The sequence below is a fragment of the Podarcis cretensis genome, assembly GCF_951804945.1.
Source record: "Podarcis cretensis genome assembly, chromosome: 8".
NCBI classification, from domain to species: Eukaryota; Metazoa; Chordata; class Lepidosauria; order Squamata; family Lacertidae; genus Podarcis; species Podarcis cretensis.
In genome coordinates this window covers 527,483-545,785 of record NC_137177.1, presented here as the reverse complement: position 1 = coordinate 545,785, position 18,303 = coordinate 527,483, and the positions used below count along the sequence as shown (strand labels likewise).

At 59.4% G+C, this 18,303-nt stretch overlaps 2 protein-coding genes across 3 annotated transcripts in view; one reads left to right on the top strand and one right to left on the bottom strand.

The window, feature by feature from the left end:
* Window positions 1-13,612: 13,612 nt before the first annotated feature.
* Window positions 13,613-15,983, top strand: LOC307223272 (uncharacterized protein). The gene is made up of 4 exons (XM_079989196.1): window positions 13,613-13,741; window positions 13,965-14,181; window positions 15,246-15,391; window positions 15,651-15,983. The coding sequence occupies exons 2-4, from the start codon at window positions 13,980-13,982 to the stop codon at window positions 15,765-15,767; spliced, it is 465 nt and encodes a 154-aa protein (XP_079845322.1). The 5' UTR covers window positions 13,613-13,741; window positions 13,965-13,979; the 3' UTR covers window positions 15,768-15,983.
* Window positions 15,984-17,088: 1,105 nt separating this feature from the next.
* Window positions 17,089-18,303, bottom strand: part of SAE1 (SUMO1 activating enzyme subunit 1) — a 28,662-nt gene continuing 27,447 nt past the window's right edge. For both annotated transcript variants that reach the window (XM_079985658.1, XM_079985659.1), the window contains 2 exons: window positions 17,629-17,698; window positions 17,089-17,360 (listed from right to left, as the gene is read on the bottom strand). In XM_079985658.1, coding sequence (XP_079841784.1) covers window positions 17,268-17,360; window positions 17,629-17,698 — 163 coding nt within the window. In that variant the 3' untranslated portion in view covers window positions 17,089-17,267. The remainder of the gene's footprint in view (window positions 17,361-17,628; window positions 17,699-18,303) is intronic.

The window sequence follows — 18,303 nt, the reverse complement described above, 5'->3', positions numbered from 1 at the left end:
ACCTTGGATTTGGAGGGTGGGAGTGGGATCCCGAGGGTCATCCATCCCAACCCCCGTAAGGCGGGACCCTCAGACGGGGGCGCATCCGAAACCTCCGCGGATGAAGAGTCCGAGGGAGTCGCGGGGGGGGGGGAGCATCAGGGCTCCTCCACTGCACCAGTTTCACACCAGAACTGGGCAAACTGGCCATTGCGGGGACAACCCTTTCGCAATTTCTGCCAGAGTTTTTCTTTGGATTCATTGTAATTGTTCGTGTATTTATTACATTTAAATACCACCCTCCATCCGAAGGTCACAGGGTGGTTGGCAACATAATAACTTAATAACAAAAAACAATGAATTGCCCCCCCCCAGTCACATTTAAGAGGCCATAGATTGTTTAATCCAGTGGTGGCCAAGCTTGGCCCTCCAGCTGTTTTGAGACTACAACTCCCATCATCCCTAGCTAACAGGACCAGTAGTCAGGGATGATGGAAATTGTAGTCCCCAAACAGCTGGAGGGCCGAGTTTGGCCACCACTGGTTAATCAGATTTTCCTCTTCCCTCCCAGTCCCTTTTTCCTTGTATGCCGTCGTTTCTTTGTGTGGTTGCGCTTTAGATTGTAAGCCCACAATGCAGGGACCTTCTTGTTTTGGCTGCATTTTAAACTGCCCTGGAAGATTTTTCAGCTGAAAAGGAGCAGGGGACAAATGCTCTCAATAATAAGCATAAGAATAACTTAATTCATCCGAAGTTTGGGGAGGGAGCATGGGGACAAATAAAGGAGCTAGTGGCTCTCAGAGGAGAATCCCAGGACAAAGAAACATTTAAAGATTTCAGTGCTGTACAGTCGAGCATCAAAATATTTACCTTTATTTGCAAAATATGGCCAGATGTCTTTTCAAAAGGGGAGCAAAAGCACCAAGTGAGACTGAGGATGACCCAAGTTGTGATCCAGATTCAAACACAGCGCTGGGGGAAATCCCTTTATCCCTATATTTGGGGGATGAATCACGTTCTTGGGTAGCTGCAATATTCTATAATTTCTGAATGTCCCAGGGATAGTGTCATAAAGCAGTTGTTCCTTTTCGTTTTCTTATTAATAAAAAAGTTGTTGTGGCACGAGCAAATTTTTATTCTGACAGTGTGGCCCAGAGAAGAACCACAATATCCTAAACCCCAAATTATATATATTTTAGAATCACAATGTCCTAACCAAAAAAATATATACATTTTTAGGCACCAGGCGAAAACGTTCTTTTTTGACCAGGCCTTGGGCTGATTAATATTCCCCAGCCTTTTAAATGTATTTGTGGGAAGGGGGGTGTTGTTGTTTTCATTTTAACTGTTTACTTGTGTTTCTACCTTTTATTTTACCCCGTCAGCCGCCCTGAGTGTGTGATAAAGGTTGGCATTTAGGGAAGTTTTTTATGTTGTTTTATCGTGCTTTTAATATTCTGTTGGGAGCTGCCCAGAGTGGCTGGGGAATAAATAAAATAATAAATAACATATTATTAATATTATTATTATTAAAATCAAATAATATTGGCAACACTTCCTGGTGAGTCTTGCCTTGCGCTGCCGTTTCAGACCACAAGATGGCAGCATCCGCCAGCAAGGATTCTCTCTGTGCCAGGGCAAGGCGGCTGGGAGAGAGGCTGGCGCAGGCCGCTTTCCTTGGCTGCCCCCTGATCTGCTCCCCCACCTAGAAAGTGCGCCTGAGATTTGCCCCCCCCATATTCCATGGAGTTCTGGGAAGCGGGAGGGGGCAACATCATTATACGACATCATTATACGAGAGGCAATGTGATGCAGTGGTTAGAGCAGTGATGGCCAAGCTTGGCCCGCCAGCTGTTTTGGGACTACAATTCCCATCATCCCTGAGCACTGGTCCTGCTAGATAGGGACGATGGGAGTTGTATTCCCAAAACAGCTGGAGGGCCAAGTTTTGCCATCACTGGGTTAGAGTGCTGCTTGAGGACCTGGGAAACCAGGGTTCGAATCACCACTTGGCGCTCACTGGCTCCAAGAATTTGAGCCTCTCAGCCTGACCTACCTCACAGGGTTGCTTTTTCCTTGGAGGAAAAAGTGGGGTGTGGATTGAGTAGATAAATGCAGGTGCAGGATTTGATTTTTGGTGGACTATTGTTCCAACCTTGATGGCAGAAAGTGAGGAGGGATTAAAGAACCTTTTAATGAGGGTGAAAGAGGAGAGCGCAATATATGGTCTGAAGCTCAACATCAAAAAAAACGAAGATCCTGGCCACTGGGCCCATCACCTCCTGGCAAATAGAAGGGGAAGAAATGGAGGCAGTGAGAGATTTTACTTTCTTGGGCTCCATGATCACTGCAGATGGTGACAGCAGCCACGAAATTAAAAGACGCCTGCTCCTTGGGAGAAAGACAATGGCAAACCTAGACAGCATCTTAAAAAGTAGAGACATCACCTTGCCAATAAAGGTCCGTATAGTTCAAGCCATGGTTTTCCCAGTAGTGATGTATGGAAGTGAGAGCTGGACCATAAAGAAGGCTGATCACCAAAGAATTGATGCTTTTGAATTATGGTGCTGGAGGAGACTCTTGAGAGTCCCATGGACTGCAAGAAGATCAAACCTCTCCATTCTGAAGGAAATCAGCCCTGAGTGCTCACTGGAAGGACAGATCCTGAAGCTGAGGCTCCAAGACTTTGGCCACCTCATGAGAAGAGAAGACTCCCTGGAAAAGACCCTGATGTTGGGAAAGATGGAGGGTACAAGGAGAAGGGGAAGGCAGAGGACGAGATGGTGGGACAGTGTTCTTGAAGCTACCAGCATGAGGGAGGCAGTGGAAGCCAGGAGGGCCTGGCGTGCTCTGGTCCAGGGGGTCACAAAGAGCCGGACACGACTAAACAACAACAACAAATTGTTCCAAGCTGGGTCTCTGCAAGTTTCCCTCCCCCTGTGACTTTAAGGCAGCTCTGCTGCTCCCCAGTCCTCCAGTCCCGCACCCCCTGCAGCTGGCGTGGGTCCCTCTCCCCCCAGGGGCCGGGGCTTGGGTTCTGATTCCTCGCCACTGTCTTCCCACAGTGGTCTTTGCAGCAGGCCAGTTGCTGCCTCAGTTTCCCATGTGAGGAATTGCAGGGAAGGAATTGCACATGAAAAGGGAGAGGCCAGGCAGTGGGGTTTGATGTCGCAGGCTGTGGATGGGCACACCCATGCCAAGGGCACCCAAAGCGACTCACAGCAGCCACAGGGGCCACAGGGACCCCTCTTCCCTGGCACCTTGTCTCTCCTGGGGACCAGGCAGGTGCCTCCCCCCAAGACGCCCCAGGCAGGGCTGGGTGCCAGCCTCCCCCCTCCTCTGAACTGTGTCTAGCCAGGCTTCTCGAAGGGCAAGAAGGCCTCTGCCCAAAACATGGTTGTTGTATAGCTCTTCTTTTCTTCATAATTATGTACTTAGGCCTAAGATTAAGGATTTATTTTTTTTGCTTTGTTTTGTCATGTAGAATTCATTATGTGTTTGCCAAATTGCTAGGTTTTGTCATTTTTTAATTTATTGACGTGCTCTGTGTCTTATATATTTGTATTTCCAATGCTCTGTATTTGGTTGTTTCCAGTGTTTGCTGTAAGCAGTTTTGTGTGCAGCTTGGGGTGGGAAAGTGGCATCTAAGTATTATTATTATTATTATTATTATTATTATTATTATTATTTTATACCTTGCCCATCTGGCTGGGTTTCCCCAGCCACTCTGGGTGGCTTCCAACAAAAGATTAAAAATACATTAAAACATCAGTCATTAAAAACTTCCCTAAACAGGGCTGCCTTCAGATGTCTTAATAATAATAATAATAATAATAATAATAATAATAATAATTTATTAAACTTATGAGGAACTGTTGAAGGATCTGGGTATGTTTATCATCCTGGAAAAGAAAAGACTGAGAGGAAACATGATAGCTATCTTCACATATCCCAAGGGTTACCACATGGAAGGGGGAGCAAGCTAATAATAATAATAATAATAATAATAATAATAATAATAATAATAATAATAATAATAATAATTTATTGTGTGTACCCCGCCCATCTGACTGAGTTTCCCCAGCCACTCTGGGTGGCTCCCAACAAAATTAAAAGCACGATAAAACCATCAAACCTTAAAAACTTCCCTAAAGAGGGCTGCCTTCAGATGTCTTCTAAAGGTCAGATTTATTTCCTTGGCATCTGATGGGAGGGCGTTCCTGCCTGGTTACAAAGAAGGAAATTCCAACTCAGCACCAGGAAGTACATAAATATCTAAAAACTTTCTGCTAGTAAGAGCTGTTCCGCAGTGGGTCGGCAGGTGGCGCCCTCCCCTTCCTCGGAGGCTTCTCAGCAGAGCTTGGCTGGCCTTGGAGCCTGAAACTGAGATTCCTGCATTGCAGAGATGGAGGAGCTTCCGCAGCCCGTCCGCTTCCACGATTCTTCGATTCTGTGAAACTGTTGTCAGAATTCTTCTTGTTGTGAATATGCCGCCCATCTGATTGGCTGCCCCAGCCAGTCCGGGTGGCTTGCAGCAAAATATAAGAAGACAATGAAACATTTGAAACTTCCCTATCCAGGGCTGCCTTCAGACGGTGTCCCTTGAGGGATACAAGGGTACCTCGGTTTTCAAACATCATCTGTTCTGGAATACTGTTCGACTTCCAAAACGTTCCAAAAACAAAGCGTACATTTCTGGAAGCATTTACGTCCGGAAAACTCCATAGGGAAGACGCGTGGCACATTCAGCTTCCAAAAAGCATTCGAAAACCTAAGCAGTTACTTCTGGGGTTTTGGCATTTGAAAGCCGAAATGTTCGACTTCTGAGACATTCGGAAACCGAGGTCCCACTGTACACGGATGAGGCCATTTAGGAGGAGAAGTCCGGCAGCACCTTTGCACCCTGGGAGAGAAGGGCACTGGCTTCTCGGAGCTTTGCCTGGGGGGCAACGAGGGGGCTGGGCAAGAGGCCGCTTTGGGCTGGCCCACCCACCTGGCAAGGTGAGGCAAGCGCCTCAGACGGCAGAATCCACAGAGACAGCAGATCCCATGTAGACCTTTATGACCCCCTTGCTCCTGATGTGGGTCTACACTCTCCCCTGGTGAGGGAGGGAGGCATGATTCTGTGTTTGCTTCATAGTATTGTAGCGTTGGAAGGGGTCCCCAGGGGTCATCTAGTCCAACCCCCACAACGCAGGAATCTCATGTGGCTGTCCAAGCTCTGCTTAAAAACCTCCAAGGAAGGAGAGGTCACAACCTCTTGAGGGAGTCCATTCTGCCATCAAACAGCTCTTCCTTTCAGAAGGTTCTTCCTGATGTTGAGTCGGAATCTCCTTCCTTGTAACTTGAAGCCACGGGTTCGAGTCCTACCCTCCAGAGCAAGAGAAAACAAGCTTGTTCCCTCTTCTATGTGATGGCCCTCTAGATATTTGAAGATGGCTCTCATATCTCCTTCTCATTCTCTTCTTTACAAGGCCAAACATACCCACCTGCTTCAACCGTTCCTCATCAGGCTTGGTTTCCTGACCCTTGGTCATCTTGGTCACCCTCCTCTGCACGTGTTCCAGCTTGACAGTATCCTTAAATTGTGACGCTCAGAACGGGACACAGTATTCCAGGTGTGACCTGACCAAGGCAGAATAGAGTGGGACTATTGCTTCCCTTGATCTAGAGACTCGACTTCTGTTGGTGCAGCCTAGAATAGCGTTCGCTTTTTTGGCTGCTGCCTCACCCTGTGGACTCATGTTCAGCTTGTGTTCCACCAAGACCCAGAGATCTTTTTCACGTGTCCTGCTAGCAAGCCCCATCCTATATTGGTGCTTCAGGTGCCAAACTGTCATGGGCCGGCCCTGCCTTTGGGGGCCCAGGAAAAGGAGCGGTCCCGCCTGCCGGGTCCCAGGAAGAGCCTGAGGCTGAGTCGGAGGGGCGCTTGCTCCCTTCACTGGCCCTCCCCGTCTGAATCAGGCCCCTGAGGGTAGGGCTCAACCATCCCAGTGGAGGCTTCTGGTGGCTGCCGGCCAGAGGAGCCACGCTAGGCCTCCATGGTCCGGTTGCCCTTCTGCTGGGAAACCACAGGCAACTGTTGGGCCCTGATCCAGCATGCTCTCCTTGCTCTCTTAGAGGCACCTCTGAGCATGTGCAGACTCCCCCCCAGCCGCAGCTCCCGAGGCCAAGCCGGGCAGGCTCCGGCCCAGCAGCAGCAGCAGCAGCAGCAGCAGCGCCTTCCGCTCATTGGCGCGCGCGCTGGGCTCGGCTGCCCCCGTGGCTGTTGCTGAGCCCCGTGATGTATTTCCCAGGCTCCGGTGGCGGCGGCGCTCGCGCTCGCGCTCGCGCTCGTGCTCCGGCCCTGGCCCTGGCCCTCCTCCTCCTCCTCCTCCTCCCCCCCCCCGGCGCCTGGCTGGGCTGCCCGGGCCCCAGTGCCCCAGTGCCCCAGACGTGCCCCCGCCAGCCTCCTGGGCACGGGGCTGGGCGCGAGGGCGCCGCCTCCTCCTCCGCCGCGGATGCTGGGATGCTCTGCTGCCTCCGCCAGCCGCGGATGCTGTTTCCATGGCAGTTGCTTTTCCTGCTGGGATGGCGGGCGCTGATTGGCTGCGCCGGCCCGAGTGCAGGAGATGGTTGGAAGGGACGGACCCAAACGCGGCGGCGGCGGAGGCGGCGGCATCGGCTGTTGTTGCGACGGGGCGGAGGCGAGAGGGCGGAGGAGGAGGGAGGGGAAAACGCCTTCCCTCACTCTCGTGCGATGTGTTTTCCTGGCGCTTTTATTTATTTATTTGGGGGGGGGGGGCGCGAAACTTAACTTTTGAGTCCTGCCAGCTGCCATCCCTCCATCTGGGTGGGGAGGAGAGGTGAAGCCGGCCGGGGGGGGGGCGGGGAGGGCAGGGAGGAGGGGGAATCCCCAGGATGAGATCAGGGGATTTCCCTCCAGCCCCTCGCGGGGATCCTAATCTCCCAGGGCCAGCCTTGCACCAGCAACCGGGGAGCCGAAGCAGCCGCCCTCGGGGGAGCGAAAGAGGCTCCGGCGCTCACGGCCAGCAGCCCCCTCCCCACTGCCAAGTAGGGCCCCCCGAAAAGCAACCGACGCCTTTGGGGCAGGCGAAGGGGCCGCCCTCGGGCACTCCTGGGCCCACTGGGGAAGAATGGCAGAGCTGAAGGGTTGGGAGGGACCCCTGCGCTCATTCTAGTCGAACCCACTGCAATGCGGGAATCACAGTTCCAGAATCCCTGGCCGATGGTTGAAGGACCTCCCGGGTCTGGCCGCCAGAAAGTTCTCCCCTCCTTCCCCAAAGCCTCGCCAGGCAGGCCGGTCTCCGGGGAAGGCCGAATCCAGCCCGCCTCCCCTGCCTCGACGTGGGGCCTGTGGCTCAGCGCCTGACGCGCCCTTAGAGGGCAGCTTGGAGGTCACCTCGCCCAACCCCGGCGCAGCCCAGGATTAGGAGGCAGCTCAGGCGCGCAGCTGCGTCCGCACGTGGCCCACGGAGCGCTCTGCGCCCTGAACATCTGGGCATCGGCTGCGCCACCAGCCTGCTCCCCCCCCCCCCCGCCGCAGAAAGCTGCCACCGTCGGACGGACCTGGGGTGCTGCCTTGGCGCATAGCTGTCCACCTTCCCCTTTTTTGCGGGAAATTCCCTTATTCTCACGCCGTTTCCCGCTGCTATCCCGGATTGTTAGATATCCCGTCGACTGTCCCCGGGACAGGGGAGGCTGCTGAGCCCTTCTTTTCAAATCTGAAAGTGAACAGCTATGCCTTGGCGCCCATGCATCATAGGCTCATAGAAGCCGGACGGGACCCCCGGAGTCATCTAGTCCAGCCCCCCTGCGCCACGCTCCCCTTGGCCGAGCGCTAGCCTCGATGCCTCGCCCCACCGCCTGTGAAATGGGGCGACGGGGGGGGTCTACACCGTCGGGGCCTGTTGGGAGGACAGAGGGGGAGAAGGAGCGCCCCACGCAGCAGCCCCACGCAGGGCAAGGGAGGCCGGCCGGGGCGCAGCAGGTGTGCCCGGGGAACCCCACCCATCGGGGGCGCGCAAGCCAGGCCGGGCCTCCCCAGGCTGCTTCCCGTGCCCGCGCCCCGTCTCTGCCGCGCCTGCCCGTTCGCCTGCCCGGCCGGGCCGTGTTGCCGTGGCTCCGCGCGGCGCGCGTGGCGCTCTTCCTTTGGAAACAGGCGCCTACTCGGCGCTGAGTGGCTGCGCGCCGCCGCCGCCGCCAGCCAATGGGAAGGCAGGGGGGGCGGGGGTGTCCAGGCAGCCGAGCGGAACCGGCGGGGGGTTAGACACGCTCCGCTGCCCCTGCTGCAAAACAAACCCGCGCGGGGGGGGGCTCCTTCCTCGCGAGTAGACGGGGAGCCGCGTGCATTGCGCGGGTTCCGGGAGCATTTGGGGTGGGCAGGTGGGGGCGTCCCGACCCTCCCCGCGTGAGGAGCCCGAGAGCCGGGCACGGACGTCGCCAGCCTTGCTTGGGGGGCACGAGGGACCCCCCCCGCGCGCGCAGGGGAGCCCAAAGGCAGCTGGGCTGGGCACCTGGGTCTGGAGAGCTGGAAGGGTCCCCAGGGTCATCCAGCCCAGCCCCCTGCAATCCCGAGGGAGAAGTGAGGCAGGGAGACGGGGCCCCGCTGGGAAGAGCCAGGGCAGAGGCGGGCTGGTCCTCGGACGCCCCCTCGGGCCGCCTGGGCCTCATCCAGGCTCCAGGAGAAGCAGGGCGGCCCACTTCGCAGGCGGGAGACAGGCAGAGAGGGAGGGAAGCAAAAGGCGGGAAGCGCGTTGCTAAGCAAAGAACTCCCCGTCGAGAAACACGCCCCGCCCGCCCCTCGCCCTCGGGCGCCCGGGACGCCTCTGGAGGTCCAGAATCCCAGGAGAACCGCGGGCTTGACTCGCTCGGAGCAGGGAAGCGGGATGCGCGCAGCCCTGCCCTGCTCTTGCGAGGCCCCCCTGCGTGGCGCTGGATCAGGCCCCTGGCCCACCCCGTCCAGCACCCTCTGCTCGCAGTGCCCCAATGCCCCTCCCTGCCTCGGGAGCGAGATAGACTGTCTCTGGGCCTGGAGGTTCCACCAGAGCGAAGGGAACTTTGCAGAGGAGGCGACCAGCCGCGTGGGCCGCCGGGGGTGGGGAGGAGGAGGAGGACAAAGGGGTGGCGCGGGGCGGGATCCTGGCAGCAGGTGGGTCCCTCCCCTCCCCTCCATCGCGCGCGGGCCTCTGCAACAGGAGCGTCCTAAGCCGCGCGCGGGGCGAACCGTGGGCTTTTGGCGCTGGCGCGTCCGCCCCGTCGAAGGAGCGCTGCCTGCTGCCCCCCCCCCCGCCTCCCTCCTGCCGCCCCCAGGGGTGACATCATCGCGAGGCGGGCATCTGCTGAGTGGCTGTCACTGGGCAAATTCGCCCTGCGCCGCAGCCGCCACAGCGAAGCGTTACTCATGCCCGGCCGAGCGCATGTGCCAGCCCAGCGCCCCCCCCCCCCCGCTCTCGGCGAAGGAGGAATAAACAGCCAGTGATGTCAGCGCGGGAGGGAGAAGGGGGGGGGGGGGCAATAGAGACAGCGGCGAAGGCGCTCCGACGGCCCGACGCCTCGCGCTGCCATTGGCCGCGGCCCGCCTGCTCGTCCCGGCGACGGGGCGCTCGTTGGCTCCGCGGCGCTTGGGCTCAGCCAGCCACGCGGCGGGATCCCTCCACCGGAGGGCACGGGGGGGGGGCAGGGGAGGAGCAGCAGCAGGGAAGCGGGAGGGGGCGGCGCCACTCCAGCCCCCCCTCGCCCGCCTGGCCCATCCATGCCCACGCTGCCCACCCGCGGAGATCCAGCTCACCCAAGCCACTAAGCATGGAGGGGGGAGTGTGTGGCACTCTTCGCATGCTCAAAGGCATGTTCACCCTCATGTAAACAGGTGTCTCCGGGCGAGGTCCTCTTCTTAGTGGCGGCAGTGACCTTCCCAGGTGAAGGGGAAGCAGCTTCACGGCTGGTCCTGAATTCTAGGATGATGAGGGAAAAGGATCCTTTTATTCCCATGGATTGTCTCAAAGCCATTCATCGTTTTAGGAACTTCCATTGTGCCCATTTGGTCATCTGATTCCATCTGAAAGACCCCGAACACGACCTGCCCTTCCTTAGCACAGCAGGCCGCCCAGCCCCTTCTCTGAGGTGTCAGTCTCCCTGCCCCACTGACCTCTCCACTGGGCCCCTTCCTCTGCTGGGGACCCCCCTGCCTTTCCCAACTGGTCCCTTTTGCTGCTTGAGTCGGCTTTGTGTCCCCCACCCCAAATCCTCTAGTTTGAGGCTGGGGCTCCCTCAGTTTGGTGGGAGTTTGCACAGCCGGTGGGATTTCAGCCTGTGGAACTCACTCCCACAGGACGGCCACCGGTGGATGGCTTTCAAAGAGGCCTGGGCAAACCATCCAGGAGGAAACGACTCTCAGTGGCTCCAGCGAGCTGTGCTCTTGTCTTCACAGCTGGAGGCAGCCATGCTTCTGAATCCCAGTGGCTGGAAACTGTCAGAAGGGAGAGGACACCTGGCTGGTCACTGGGAGAACAGGACGCTGAACTAGGCTGCACTCAGGTCCTTAGCTGACAATGGGCAGATAAGCAGCTCTGCTCTGCAAAGAGTGACTTGAAGGCTCCTTCTGCCTCCTGGAATATTCTTCCCTGCTTTGGTCCTTTACAGAAACATGCACCCCTTTGAACCTGGGTCCTGAGCATATGTAGGTGCTGGGTGTACAGGATGGGGCCTCAGAAGGTGAAGGTAAATGACCCCTGGACGGTTAAGTCCAGTCAGAGGTGACTATGGGGTGCGGCGCTCATCTCGCTTTCAGGCCAAGGGAGCAGGTGTTTGTCCACAGACAGCTTTCCGGGTCATGTGGCCAGCAGGACTAAGCCGCTTCTGGTATGATGGAACACTGTGGTGGAAACCAGAGCGCCCTTTACCTTCCTACCACAGCGGTACCTATTTATCTACTTGCACTGCTATGCTTTCGAACTGCTGGGTTGGCAGAGGCTGGGACCGAGCAACAGGAGCTCATCCCGTTGCAGTGGTTCAAACTGGCAACCATCTGATTGGCAAGCCCAAGAGGCTCAGTGGTTTAGACCACAGCGCCACCCTCATCCCAGGGGCCTCAATGCCACCCACCATATCTTGGAGTCAGGAAGGACTGATAATAATAATAATAATAATAATAATGATGATGATGATGATGATGTAATAGTAATGATGATGTTACTCTTGTCAGACTGTTCTGCCATGGGACCTCCATTCAGGCCCCTGTGTGGACCTGTGTGTGACACATGTGTTCCACCAACATCTTCATACATGACACTCTGCTCCAATGCGCAAGCAGACACACACGCACACACACACACAGCTTTGTACACCAAGGCCAGGCATTGGCAGGCCATGGATGACACTCCCCGCCATAGGCCAGGCCAAAAGATTCAGCTAGAAAAAGCCTCCCCTCCTCCCTCCCTCCTGCTCAGCTGTGGGGATGACCCCCTGACCCAGAGCCCAGCACGGGGCCCTCTGATGGGGAAGAGGCCCACAGCGCAGCTCCACAAAGGGTCAGCTGCTGGAAATCCCCCGGCCAGCCTCCTTCAACAAAGGCTGCCTGGCCTGGCTTGCCAAGGAGGCCTCCTCTCCTCCTACCGCCCCCCCCCCGCGTGCCCCCTTCCAAGCCTTGGGAGTTTGCCTTCCCCTTTCCCAAGAGTCGCAGGCCTTGTCCTGGACTGCTCACCATGGAAGAGGAGCCCTGATAGTGATGGCCACCGACCTGTGGCTTTAAAAGAGGATTAAAGAAATTCATGGAGGAAAGCGCTCTCGGCGGCTCCAAACAGAATATTAAAAATAGAATCAAACATTAAAAACTTCCCTAAACAGTGCTGCCTTCAGATGTCTCCTAAAAGTCAGATAGATATCTGTTTATTTCCTTGACATCTGATGGGAAGGCGTTCCACAGGGTGGGCGCCACCACCAAGAAGGCCCTCTGCTCTTCTTCCACAGCCAGAGGCAGCTGTACTTCTGAATCCCAGTGGCTGGAATCCATGGGAGGGGAGAGAGCCCTAGTGCTCGGATCCTGATTGCCGGTTTCCCTTGGGGATAGCTGGCCATTCACTGGGAGAGCAGGAGGCTGGACTAGATGGGCCAGTGGCAATGGCTTCTAAGACCATGCATGGGTTTCCCAAAGACAAATGAATCTCATTTCAGTTTTGGATAGAGTTACAAGCCTGGTGGATCAGGAGAATGCTGTGGCCATAGTGTATCTTGATTTCAGGAGGGCTTTTGACGAAGCTCCCCAAGAGTCTATGATTCTATTATGTTTAAATTGGGTAATTAAGACTTAGCTAAAAGTATTCAAAGTTAGGGACATAATATTGGCAATCTATAGAATAAGAATGGAAATAAGGTGATAAATTGCTGATTAAAATTGTATAATTTTGGAACGCAGGAGCGAGAGATGTGAGGAAGTCCAAAAAGCGAAGAAAATATGGCTATTACAAGATGTTAATTGTATTTCTGTTTGTTTTTCTGTTTTGTTTTCTGTTTATCTTGGTTTCTTCTTTACTGTATTAAGAAAATCTTTAATAAAAATTTATATATATATAAAAAAGAGTCTATGATTCTATGACTCAGTAGGGGACCCCTTCTGGTGGAGGAGCTGGTGAGATGTGGCCAGGGAACAGTTCAGTGGATTTGTAACTGGTTGACTGACCACACCCCAAGGGGAAAGGGCTCTTGTGCTTGGATCCTGCGTCTGGGCTTCCCTTTGACAGGATGCTGGACCAGATGGGCCACAGGCCTGATCCAGCAGGCTTTTTGCTTATGCTCTGGTGCCTGGTGGAGGAGGCTGATGTCTTGGGAGAAGCGTCCAGCCTCTTTTGGATAAGGTTGCCCCTCGCTTCAAGCACTGGGTGGGCAGCACCTGGGTCCAGACCTTCTGATGGTGACCTGGAGCCCCTTCCCCCCCCCCAGTTGCTTTGCCAGCTGCGCCCTTTCCTGGGCAGCTTTGCCTCTGTCTGACCCTGAGTGCCTGAGGTCCCTGGCAGGTTAGATCACGGCAAGGCACTACTGCAGCCAGGAATGATTCTGGGGGGGGGCGGGGCGGGCGGGTGCTCTGATCTGGCTGGGGGAGCTGCTTGCCAGGGTGCCAGGAGAGAGGTGCCCCCCCCCCTCATTTTTGACCCTGGAACTTCCTGGTTGCACAACATATGGAGGCCTGTTTTCAGTTGTGGCCCCTGAAGCGGAAGAAAGCTCTTTTCTCTCCGCGCGCAAAACACTTAAGCACGTCAGTGTTCCGTGTCCTTTTCTGGCTGGCGCCACTCCGCATGGCGCTAGTCCGCGGGGAGGGAGGCGGGTTCCGCCTGTTTGTTTACTCCGAGGGAGGCGGGGCGGACGTTTGCCCGCCAAGCCGGACCCGGGGCAGCCTCAGTTGCTCGCGCGGGGAATGGGTCGAGCGGGGAGCGCGACGGAGGGGGCGCCTGCTGCGCGCGGGTCCCGCCGTCCGGCCGCGCCCTCGGGGGATCCCCGACTCCCGCACAAGCCCGAACTTGCCTCCGGGAGGCGGCGGCGGAGGGGGCGGGGCGCGGTGACGTCAGGGCGGGGGCGGGGCCCGGCTCCGGGGCTGCGCTGCCGCTGCCCGCTCGCCTGGCAGAGAGACTCTGGCCGCCGCCGCCGCCGCCGCCGCCGCTCCAGCTCGCCGGGGTCGCTCTCCTGCCTCGCCCGCCGCCGCCGCCGCCGACGGAGCCCCTGCGCTGCCCAGAGACCCCCGACCCGCCCCCGGAGGGTTCATGCAGCTGCAGTAAGTGGGGCGGGCGGATGCCCGGGGAGGGACCGTCCCGTCGGGGGAGGTGCGCGGGAGGTGCGCGGGGCGCACGTGGCTGCAGGGGGGCGGCAGCCCGGATCGGGGAGGGGCGGGAGGAAGGGAGAGGGACCCCCCCCCGCGAAGCTGGCACGGCGCGGTTTGTTTACAAACACCAGCCCGCCCGCCCCCACCGACCGCCCCGTCTCCGCTCGCCCCGCAGACCCCGCCGAGCGCCATGGCCAGACCACTGCAGGACGGGAGCCGCGCCGAGCCGACAGCAGCTGTGTCCGGGAGCCCAGCCTGCCCTGTGGGGGGGGCGCTGGCCCTGCCGCCCCCCCTCTGCCGCGCGCCCCTCGCCTCGCCCCCCCGGCTGAACGGCCTCTGCCGCTGCGGGATCGGACACGAGACCTTGCGGATGCGCTCCGGGGCCACGCGAGGTGAGTGCCTGGGGAGGGGGCTCGAGGGGGCGGGGCGCCTGCTGCTGGGCGAGGGGAGGGCGGCGGGACCCACAAAGCGCCTCTGAGCATGGGCAGAGCTCCTCCCCCAACCTCGGGGTCCCAGCCAGGGCGGTGGTTGTTCCGCAGGAGCTGTTCCGCAAGGAAAGGGCTGGCGCGCCCCCGGGGTGCGGGGCAAGAGGGGCGCGGCTCAGCCCCTCGGTCTCCCAGCCGCAGGTGCCCGCGGAAGAGGGGGCGGACCCTCCGCTCCTCTCCCCACCTGAGCAGTCCTGGGGGTCGGGCACAGCCCAGCCCCTTTCTGCGCTCCCGCCCGTCAAGGACAGACCTTTGTTTTTCCGCGACGGGCGCTCCTCCTTCCGGAGCGCTGCGTCTCCTTGCGGGCAACACGCGGTGGCTGCGAGCACGTGGGAAGGGGCTCAGGCGAGGCACCCAGATCGGGAGCCAGCCTGTTCTCCGATGGGCTCGTTAATGCTCCCCCACCGAGACCAGACCACTTTCCGCACCCCCAAACCCCCGGGAAGCGTGCGCGCAGGTGGCAGGCATTGGGCGGGGGTCTCGCGGGTACCCCGTTTGCCCCTGTCTGCTTTGGTCCCGCCCCACTCGGCCGCACTGCACCCAGGGGGTGCCCCCCAAGCGCCCTGCCCTCCTTGAGCCTGGCGTGGAAACGCTGACTCATCAAAAAATTGCGTGTATTGGGGGGGGGCAGACTATGGGAGGGGCCGCCCCCAGCTAAGCGCTGCGAGGAGGAGCATCCCTGGCGGAGAGCAGCGAGTGGCAGCCCCCTTGCAACCCTGGGGGGGGGGGCCTGCAGGGCAAGAGGCAGCTGCAGGCGCGCTCCCCGCGGCGCCGCGCGCCCCAGCCAGCCAGCCAGCCCGCCAGCCGGGGGGGGCCGTGTCCTGGAATGATCCCTTTTCCCTCCGCAGTTGCCAAGGAGACAGGAAAGGGCCCCCTCCCGCCCGCCGGGGGAAGGCAGGGGCTCCTCGGCTTGCTGCTGCTGCCCTCCCCGCCTCGCCGCCGCCCTCATCGCCGCTGCCTTCCTTCCGCAGGCGACGCGCCCGCCGCCGCCCCCCGCCCGGAGGAGCCCCCGTCCAGCGGAGCTCTGCTCAGGACCCCCGCGCCCGGCCTGGAGAGAGCCATCGGGGCGCGCCTGCGAGTCCTGGGAGACCAGTTCCAGCGCGAGTACGCGCACAGGGTAAGGGGTGTGTGTGTGCCCGGGATGCTGGTGGCACGGGGGGGGGGCGGGATGGCGGTGGCCCCGCCGCCCAGCCCCGTCCTCCGCCGCTTCTTTGCCCAGGGAGCTGGGCAGGCGCCTCCGCCGCCTCCGCTGACTCATCTCCTATAAATAGCGCGGCCTGGCAGGCGGCCGGGCACGGGAGCCAGTGGGCAGGGCAGTGCCCGTCCCGCCGCTGCCCCCCTGCCCCGCTCACCTGCGCCCTCTCCTCTCCCCGCAGGAGCAGCGCCGGCCGCAGGGCGCCCTCTGGGGCCACGTCTCCCACTTCGTCTTCCAGCTGCTGGGCATCTTCTACAACCTGCCGGCGGAGGGCCTGGCCGGACTGCGCCCCAACTAGCCGCCGCCGCCGCCTCCTCCTCGTGGTCCTCCTGCTGGCCAGGGGGGAACCCAGCCGGGACTGGAGCCGCCCCCCCCCCGCCGGGGGCCGTGAGCGAGGGGGGGCGCGCCGGGCTGCTTCCTTCTGCCCCCAGCCCAGCAGTGCCTTAAGGAGAGCTGCTCAGCTGGGACGCCAAGCAAGTTAGCACTATGTCAATACTGTTCAATGGAGCCTGTACAGGGGGGGGGGCGGGAGGGGGGGGAGACAATTGCACAGGGCCCGGTTTCCTTCTGGGGGGCGGGCCAAGCTGTAAATAGGGGGCGTGGCCATCTTGTACATAGGGGGCGGGGGGGCTGTACAGCGGAAGCTGCTGTGTGTATATACATCCTGTGGACAATCTACAACTTGTACAGGAGAACTTGGTGCTGCCTGTAGATACTTGAGGGGGGGAGGAGGGGGGGTCCAGATCTGTACTTTGGGGGGGGGGGAGGCAGAATTTTGTATGTTTCCTTTTCAATAAAAACTGGACTAAGAAGTTGTATTGTCAAGGCCTACATGTGATTTTTGCTTGTGAACAGAGGCCAGAGGAAGGGGCTTTGTCCCCCAAGGTCAGGCCTGGTAGCAGCCACTCTGCAGCGGAGGGGGGGCCTTCTCAGTGGTGCTGGGGGGCTCTGAGCCACAACTTGGTACCTACAACGGGAGAGGGGAAGGCCCCCCACTGGAGCAGGCTGTGTGGGATATTGGTCAGTGGGGCTGACTGAGCTGTTGCGATCCTGAGGGCTGCCCCACGGAGCCGGAGAGGGCCAGGCGGTCAGCTCAGGGCCCAGAGGGAGATCAGGACAGGTCTCTGGAAGCCCCAGCCCCCCTCCCCCTGGCAAGCGCCAAGGTGACCTTTCTCCCCAGGGAGCGCAGCTGTGGGGAAGGAGGAATGCAAAGCTGACCCCAAAGGCAGCCCCTTGGCCAGCCTCACCGTCGCTTCCTCAAACAGCAGGGCGGGCATTCTGCTGACCCTCTGGCTGCTTGACCACAAAGCAGCCCCACCCTCCCATGATGCTGCGCCAGGAACAGAGGCCTGTGCCGGGAGTCCCTGGGCAGGCCCCCCCCCCATGCCCGGCTCTGCCAAGCCACAGAAGAGCACCTGGCCAGGTTAGCGGGGGGGGGCACCTTCAGCCCCAACAGCTGCTGGGTACAGGCCATCGCCTTGCCCCCAAACCGCCTCCCGTGCCCAGACAGGCAAGAATAGTCCAGGGCCCCCTGGGGGGAAACAGGAACAGAGGGCCCCCCCCACTCCTCTCCATTTAAGGACAAATAGGCACCAGTCAAACGCGCTGCAAGAGGCAAATGGTACTAAAAAAAGTTTATTGAGTAACACACACACCCCCTCCGTGGCAATGCAGGAAGGGGGGCATCAGCAACAGCCCCCCCTCTCCCAAGGCCAGAGGTGTCACAGAGGGAAGTGCCCCATGGGGCTGTGGGCAGCTGGTCCAGGACTACCAAGGGCTCTGGGGTTGTGGCCCAGACTCAGTTGGGGGTCAGGCATTCCACCATCCCGTTGCCCCTCATGCCGTCAAAGAAGAAGAAGTTGTTGAGGGGAGCATCCCGCTGAGAGAGGGCCTGGAGAAGAGGGGGGAAAGGCAGCGTGAGCAAAGAGGCAGAGCTGGGTGGGATAAGAGGGGGCCCGGAAGACCCATGCTGCCAGGGCCCAGGCAGGGCCAAGGGGGCAGCCAGGATCCTCCCCACTCTTCTCTCCAGGAATGTTCACAGTTGTGGGGCAGGGGGAAGAGACACCAGATATGGCCTGCAGCTGTGCTGCTTGTGGGTGGGGCCGCAAGCAAGAGCCGCTCCCCCCGCCCCGTGGGGAATCCAGGGCCCCGGGCCTCACCTTGACCACCTCCTGGCCCAGCACTCCTCCCACCACAGCGCAGACGGGAGCCACTTCGGAGCAGCAGGAGCTGAGAGAGAGAAAGGGGTGTGTCGGAGGGGGGGCTTGTGGAAACATCTCTTTGCGGAGCCCCCACAGAAGCAACATGCCAAGGGGAGCGTTTTCGGTAGTGGGCAGCCACAGCCCAGTGTAGTCCGGGCAACCCAATCCCGGCCTGGTGTTGTCCGTGGGCATTCCACACAGTCCTGAGGGGGCTGGGCAGGCTGCCCCCTCCATGCTCCAGACAGCCTTGCTAAACATAGTCCCCAGCCGCCGCCCCCCCACATTCCTCCTCTCCCAACATTCTCCCCTGGTGGGTCACAGGCAGAGACATGCCAATGTGGTGGGGGGCTCAGAAGGCTCGCCTTGCCTGAGGGGCACAAGAGGGCCTTCCGCTGCCCCCTCCCTCCAGGAGGAAAGCAGCCACCGCCCCCCCAAGGTCACAGAGCTGCCCCCTCCATCCCCACAAGCAGCAGTGCAGCACTGCGGCACCCGGGATTGCCCTTTCAGGATTAACGGCCTGAACTCGCCCAAGAGAAAGGCACGGCAGCCGCTCCCTCAGCCACGTGGAGCGGAATGGCCAGCGCTCAGAAGAGCCCGGCAGCTGAAGGCAGCCCAGGCCGGTCCCTGCTCTGG

Bases quoted from the DNA above. Each gene is read 5' to 3' on its own strand.
- LOC307223272 (XM_079989196.1), top strand. From the start codon at position 13,980: ATGGCCAGACCACTGCAGGACGGGAGCCGCGCCGAGCCGACAGCAGCT. The intron at 14,182-15,245 runs GTGAGTGCCTGG...TTCCTTCCGCAG, and splicing joins GCGCTCCGGGGCCACGCGAG to GCGACGCGCCCGCCGCCGCC. The intron at 15,392-15,650 runs GTAAGGGGTGTG...CTCTCCCCGCAG, and splicing joins AGCGCGAGTACGCGCACAGG to GAGCAGCGCCGGCCGCAGGG.